The 7,245-nt window shown below is 64.5% G+C and overlaps 1 protein-coding gene across 1 annotated transcript; it reads left to right on the plus strand.

Annotated features, from left to right (window-relative positions):
• Positions 1 to 5,282: 5,282 nt before the first annotated feature.
• Positions 5,283 to 6,007, plus strand: MNEG_7775 (hypothetical protein; the record flags this gene model as incomplete). Its single annotated transcript, XM_014043751.1, has 2 exons — positions 5,283 to 5,351; positions 5,639 to 6,007. 2 exons carry the CDS (start codon positions 5,283 to 5,285, stop codon positions 6,005 to 6,007), a joined length of 438 nt encoding a protein of 145 aa, XP_013899205.1.
• Between the last annotated feature and the right edge of the window lie 1,238 nt (positions 6,008 to 7,245).

Raw genomic sequence — 7,245 nt, forward strand, 5'->3', positions numbered from 1 at the left:
GCGCCCTCCTCCTGCCACTGCCAGGCGCTCTGGAGCAGGGGCTGCTGCTGGTGTCCGGCAGCAGCCTTGATTTGACCCTGGACGGAGCGGCATCCAGGCCGCTCGTGGAGCGGGATCACAGACGAGTGCCGAGCCTAGTGCTGGGCTGCTGTGGCCGGCTTTGCTGCATGCTGTGCGGCGCGCTGCGCGGCGCACTCAGGACGTCGTTTGGGGCTCGCGGCGGCGCCGGCCCCGCTGGCGCCGCGCGCGGCGCGCGCGCGAGGAGCGGGCTGCTGCAACCAGCCACCTGGTTGCTGGCGTGGCAGGTCCCGCCCCAGGATCCTCATTCCCCGCCACCTTGGCAACCGGTCGCTTTCACATTTTAAACTACCGCGCTTCACGCCCGCACCCGTCGTACACTCAGAAACATGGGCGGATGAAGGGGGCCGAGATCCCCACGGTCACATGAGGCCAGGCAGGCCCCTGGTTTCCCCCTCACCTGGGGAAATGTCCTGACTACTCCCCTGCTCGCGCCGCTGCCGCCCGCCCCCACCACCCCTGCAGGCAGCACGCTCCTGCTGCTGGGCGCCCCTGCGGCTGGCGCCGCTCGCAGTGTCGCGCCCTCGCGCGCGGGACCAGGAAGCAGGGGCAGGTCAAAGGATACTGTCAGCACATCCACTGCACGTGCCACATGTTAGTTGACTCGGCTGCTGTAAAGCCCCTGCAGGTGAGCAGCACAGCGGCGGCCGCTGCCCCTACTGCGCCTGCGCGCACGCCTGCGGCTCCGCGCTGGCCTCGCCGCTGTTTCATCTCCAGGAGTTCTGCGCGCGACTCTTAGCAAGTGAGTGAGAGAGAGAGAGAGAGACTACGCCGACGCCTCGCGCAGCTAAAAGCCACGCTGCAAGCGGCGCCGCGTCGGGTTAAGGAGAGGGGTGTGTGTGGTGAGCCACACCCCCCACCGTGGAGACCAAGGGGCATGCTCACGTGACGCCGCGCCCTTGATCTCAGCAAGTCAAGACTCGCGTAAAATGATTCGCACAGACTATTTTCAATGTGATTTTGCAAAGCACCAGCCCCATTGGTCGCACTGTCGGCGTCGCTGCTAGTGACGCCCAGCAGTGACGAGGCGCCCTGCCCCTGCCGACCTGTGGCCAATTGATAGGTGAGCTGGTGTATGATGTGGAAAACCCTTGGTGAATATTTTGAGATGGGGCGGCTGGCTGGCTGATGTGCTGGCTGCGGGCTGCGGGCCCAACCTTTAGGGCTTGCCAGCTGCAGCTGTGACTCGATAACAGGCCAGATTTGATGTGAAATCTGATTACCAGGAATTCGAGGTAGCATCCAAAAAGCGTGTGTGTGGCGCAAGGGTTCATCATAGATGCAAACAACCCTGCATCGCAGACGACCGGCTTGCGCAGCCCCTCGAAATTTACGGCCGTTGGCGCAAATCTGGCGGCACAAGCCACCAGCTCACCGCCACCGCCGCGGCGCCCCGTCGCCGCTAGTGCCCACAAACTCCTTCTCACCCACAAAGAACACAATGTTGTGATCATGTGAAACAATTGTCAAGGTGGTCTTGAGCGACGCAACCTCGCGCGCGATCGTCTCCGTGCCATTGCTTGAACCAGGCACCCCTCGATGATGCACCGCGCCTCTGCAGGCAGCAGCTCCGCGACACCCTTCTCACAGCACGCATCAGCGACAGACAGCACTGCAGACCGCAGGCTTCAGGCGGCCAAAGGTGTGCTCTATGACCTTGTGCAGGTCAGGGCTGCGCGAGGGAAGCGCAAGGCAATCGCTGGATGTGACCGCGGCAGCACGGCCGCCGCGGTCTCGGTGTTGTGGATGCTGGCGTTGTCAAACGACATGACGGGGGCATGCTGTATGCCAGCCAGATCAGCTGTGCGCTCGCGGGTTCCAGGTTACAACCGAAGTGTGTGGGGGTAGGATGGGGCAACTGAATGCCCAAGTGCCCAAAGAGTCAGGCCCGCCGGCCGCCGCCCGACCTGCACGCTGCTGCAGCGCACGCAACGGCTCGGCGCGCCGCGCGGCGCCTGCCCTCCCCCCAGGGCTGGGAGGGTGGGTGTGAAAAACCTGTGCTCGCGCTTGCTGCTCTGTGGCCAGCAGCGCACAACACGTGCAAACGAGACGCGCCCAGGCTGCTATCGACTGCCCAGCGCTCTACATGCATGCACAAACACACAGGCGGGGTACTACAACCCGCACACCTGCAATGTGGGCCAGCAAGGGCTGTAATGCGCCTGGCTGCCCGAGTGAAAAACCTGTGCTCGCGCCTGCGCGATCGCGACGCACAAAGGTGGTGAGAGAAAGGGGATCGAGCCTGTGGCGCCTGTGCGCCTAGTGCTCGCATGCTGATCGCCGCCAAGCGCGGAGAGAGAATGGTGCGCTCACCTGCTGCTCTGTGGCCAGCAGCGCACAACACGTGCAAACGAGAAGAGAAAAGAAGCGAACCTGCCGCCCAAAGAGGGCGGCGTGCCAGGGGGGGGTGTCACCCGGGCGTCACTCCAGCTGATCCCTGGGGAACACAAGTGTTCCCCGCCGGCTGCAGTCCCGCTCTGCCTGCAGCGCCAGCACTTCGATGATGTCCACAAAATCCTCCGCGCGCGGCGCCTGCTTCTCACTCTCTGGCTGCGCACAGGTGTGGAATCATGAGGCTCAGCAAGAAGGTGGAAATGTGAGCGTTGCTTGGTTCCTAAATGCAGGATGCCATGCTTGGAACCCCCATATTTGGGTTGACAGTTGCGGAATGTTCAATAAGCGTACAGCAGACGGGGCCGGCCCCTTCAGCCACAGCGCTCAAGGAGAAAAAAATTAGAAATTTAACTTGTTGCTCAGCTGTGAGCGCTGCCATTACCAATGACCCCCCCACGCTGTAACCCAACAATGCAAACTGCTGTGCCAACAGAAGGTGCGAGCCTAGGGCCTCGCGGCTGCGCGTATGCGAGCGTTTACCGCCACCACACTCGAGATGCACCGGCACATGGATAGCCTGCACCCATGCGGTGCCTTTGCGCCCCAGCCCAAACTGCCATTTTGGCATGGTTAACTGGACTTCTGCAGTGCCGCCGCCGGCTTGGCCGCGAAGGTTGATGGTCCCCGTCACTTTGCCCGGGCCCGTGCATATATGCCGCTGGCCGAACAGCAACGCACCACCGACGCCCAGATGATTGCAGCAGCGTGGCGGGCTGGAGGGGGCTCAGTGCGAGTGCAGAGCTGTGGCATCGGCGCCCCCCCTGCTGCTGAGGCGCTGCAGCGCGCGCTCGCAGCGCGGGCAGTCGCCCCGGCGGCCCCTATCTTAATCCTGACTTCTGGGTTTGTGCCTACTCTAGGTATCTATGTGCGGGGCAATAGAAACGCCTGGGCCTTCCTGCAATGCATACTCGCGCAATGCCCCCCAAGAGCCCTCACCTTGTAATCAGTGTCCTTGCGCTCTGTGGCGCCAGCGATGCGCCTGTGCTCCCGCTGCTGCCACTTGTCAGGGATGCCAGTGGTGGGGTAGGTCACATGGTGTGCCGCCAGCTGACCAGGCCCCGCTTGGCGTTGACGGCGGCATACACGACCACAATGACAGGTTTGCCGCCGGCCGTGCCACAGCCAGGCACCACCAGCAGCACCCCCTGATCATGCGCTTCACATCACATATGCACGCCCGAGGCCTTCCATGAGAACAGCCAGGTCTTCGTTGACCTCGTCCGGCCACACCACCCGGTCCAAGAAACTGGGACCCTGGGCTATCAAGGCCAGCACCTGGCGCGCATGTGAGGCGAGTGGGCGTGTGTGCGTCTCTCAGCGCGGCCTTGACATCCACCTTGCCCCAGTGCAGCCCCGGATTGACAGCATGCATGCGGCGCAGGAGGTGGTCAGCAGTGATGTCATGACGGCCCAGGATCTCCTTCAGCCCGGGGTCTCGGCGTTGCCGACGGTGCGTGCGGAAGCCGTCGCGGCGCGCCGGCAGGCTTTGACTTCCACGCACAGGCCTGACCTCAAAGCCGGCCTTGACGAGCTTGGCCGCCTCCGTCAGTGGCCACCTCATCGGGCAGCTCAACCTCGCGGCTGCGCCCGGCGGCGTCCTCAACACCCGCCTCTGGCTCCACGTGCTCCCGTAACTTCTTGCAGTGCCTGGCCGCACTCTTGGGAACCGGCCCTCACTCCTCCTTCCAGAGGCGCTCCAGCGCCTGCGACACGGTGAGACGCGCGCAAACGCGAGCACCACCCGCTGCTGCCCAGGTGGCCGGGCGCGCGCACAGGCATGCACTCCATCACCATGTGGTTGTGAATGTAAAAACCGCCAGCTACGACCTTTACCAAATACCGGCAGTTGTCCCTCCCGACGTCGCCAGCTGTATTGCGCCCGAACCCTGCTTTAGGCATCCGCAGCGGGGCCATTGCAAGGACGGCAGTGAGGAATGTCTTCAGACGAGTCGGAGAGCGAGGTGCAGCGGTGCTCCCTCCAGGCAGGCGCTCAGACTGCACAAGAGGCCGCCACATGCCTCATGCTTGCGCATCATGCTGCCCTGTGGGAGCTTTTGGGTCTGCTTCGGGCCCTGGCCAGCGCCGAGCCCTCGATATTGGTGTGGCAGGGTCTCGGCGAACATCTTATGCGCGCGGCCGAAGCGCGTAGCAGCGCCGGCAACGGCACAGCGGAGCCCAGCAGGGAGCAACTGCACCAGCAGCACGACGGGGCGCAGCAGCGGCAGCAACAGCAGCAGCAGCAACAGCAGCGGCAGCAGCAGCAGCAGCAGCAGCAACAGCAACAGCAGCGTGAGCCGCCCTGCCTGCGGCAGCCGCTGCTGGGCTGGTCGCCCGCTGCGGCGGCGCGAGCGGCCCGGTCAGCTGACCTGTCCCAAGAAGGGCTCATTGCGAAGCTGCGGACTCTCCTACACGAAAGCCCTAGCTTGCTGCCGTGAGCGCCGGCGCCGGCACGCATGTGCGCACGGGGCCCAAATAGTGCTGCAGACAGGGGTTGAGGCACTGCTGGAACACTCACAATCCACAATTGGCCGCCTGAGGATCCATCACCCCTCGCGCGTGCACCCAGGACGGGCCCGACCGCGCCCCTCTCCTCACCCCCTTTACGAATCCATGCCTCCCCACCCCACCATCCGCCCCCGCAGCCTCGCGCAGCGAGGGGCCTGGGCAGCGGGGCGGCGGCGGCGGCCGTGGAGCGGCTGGGCGCGCTGCGTTCCGATTTTGCTGTTCACCTTGTCCTGTTGTCGCTGCGGGACGGCGGCGCCCTGCCCCGCCTGTTCGCCACGCCCCTCTCCGGCCCCGGCACGTTGGCAATGGCGCCGCCGCCGAGCGACGAGCGTTGGAAGGCGGCGGCGAGGCGGCTCGCGTTCGATCCCGACCAGGTGAGGTGGCCAGGGCCGGGGCGTTGGGCCCGCTGCGGCCTGAGGCATTGCGAGTCGGAGCATGCAGTGCAGATGAGACTGGCGGCGAGCGCGCCAGCCGCGGCCTTGTGGGGGGCGCGTGCCCGAGGCTGCGCGTGCTGCACGCGCCTGGGTGCACTATCCCGCTTGTCGTCCGATGGGTGGGCCTTCATCCAGGGACTGCGTGCGTGGTAGTATTTACCATCCAAACATTGCCTCGACCATTCAAACACTGCCCATTGCACATTGCCCCTCAAACCCCACCGCAGCTCGCGGACGCCCTCGCCGCCCTCGACGCCTGGGGCGAGCGGATTGCGCGCATCCACGCAGACCGCTCGCGCCTGATGGCCGAGGCCGCCGCGGCCGCGGCCGCGGCCGCGGGTGGCGCATCAGACCCGGCGCGGCGGGCGCAGCACGTTGCGGCGCTGGACTTCAACCTGCAGGAGGGTATCTGGAACTTCCTCATTACGTGGCTGGTCGTCTTCTGCAGCATCGCGAGGCCGGAGCAGTTTGCGGCGTACATGCTTGCGTGCGCGCCGTGGGTGCCCTCGATGCCGTGCGTGCAGGCGGGGCTGCGGGACCTGACAGCCGATGCGGCGGCGGCGGCGGCAGCGGCGGCTGCGGCGGCCGCGCGGTAGTCTCGCAGCGCGGGCGCGTGCAGTTGGGTGTGCGTGGCAGCAATCAAGCCAAGAGAAGTTTGGGCAAGGACTGCCGCCGTTGGGCTGGCCTGCGTCCGCTGTTAGCACCCGCGTCGCGCCATTTGGCGTCGTCGTTTTGAGCCTCACGCGGCTGCTGCGTCGGCGTGACGGCCCACCAGCTGAGCCCCCAGATCACTGCAATGCGGCCCAGGCTTTGCAACGCGCGGCAACACACTGTGCCTCGGCAACGGCTCCCTGTCAATTCAAACATAAGCCAGTCGCTCTAGCGCTGAGATGCAAACTTTGCTGGAGTCTAAGCACTCCTCCTAGCATTCTTTGTCTTTCAATGCTGTTTTCATTCCCGCTCTCGTTTCCCCAACCCCCAACTGCAAGCACTGTCAGCATTTTCTCACAACCTTGTTAATCATGGCCTGAATGTTGGCATACGTTGCAGCAGATGCAGAATGAGGACAAGGCTTACAACTCGCTTGATTTTGATTTTCTTGGTGGCTCTGTGCTTGCTGATATTGTTGCCCCTTATGTGTATGCTTGCTGGCAGATCCGTTGGAAGGTTAGGAATGAGGAGGTCCGCTCTGATGAGCGCAGGGCATGGCAGTGATGCTATGGCATGAGTAACTTATCTATCTATCTATCATGGCCTGGCCCCACCCCCAGCCGACTCGGCGCCTAATTGTCCGGAGGGTCACTAGAATTCCCTGCTTCAAACGTCACCATTACAGCTCAAAGTTTGACAGCACCTTGGACACCAGGTGGCTGCCATAGCGCATTGCGGGGAAGCGCGCGGCGGGCCCCGCGCCGCTGGCCGCCGCGCGGCACGCTGCGGCGGCCATGAGACTGGGGCAGCGGCGCTATGGTGGCCTCGAAGGCCGGCTCGTAGAAGAACGGGATCGAGAGGCGTGAGCGCGCGGGGTCGGTGTTGTGGACCCGGTGCAGGGTGCGGGTGTAGAGGCCGTTGGTGAGCGCCTGGAGCACGTCGCCTGGTGGTGGCGGGGGCGTGAGTAAGCAGGGTGAAGGGGTTTGCAATGATCGTGTCCGCAAATGGGAAGGCCGGTGTGGACAAACCAGGGGCGGCGTTGCGCCAGTGGCGGCTGCAGCACGGTCCGTGTGTGGGCCGGGGTGTAAAGGCCTGGGTGTGCCATCAGCCAAGGCGGGCATTGTTGGCGGCTGCATGGCATGGCGATGGGGGGCAAAAAGCAGGGCCTGCGGCTGGCTGGCTT

This window comes from Monoraphidium neglectum, assembly GCF_000611645.1.
Source record: "Monoraphidium neglectum strain SAG 48.87 unplaced genomic scaffold scaffold01411, whole genome shotgun sequence".
Classification (NCBI taxonomy): Eukaryota; Viridiplantae; Chlorophyta; class Chlorophyceae; order Sphaeropleales; family Selenastraceae; genus Monoraphidium; species Monoraphidium neglectum.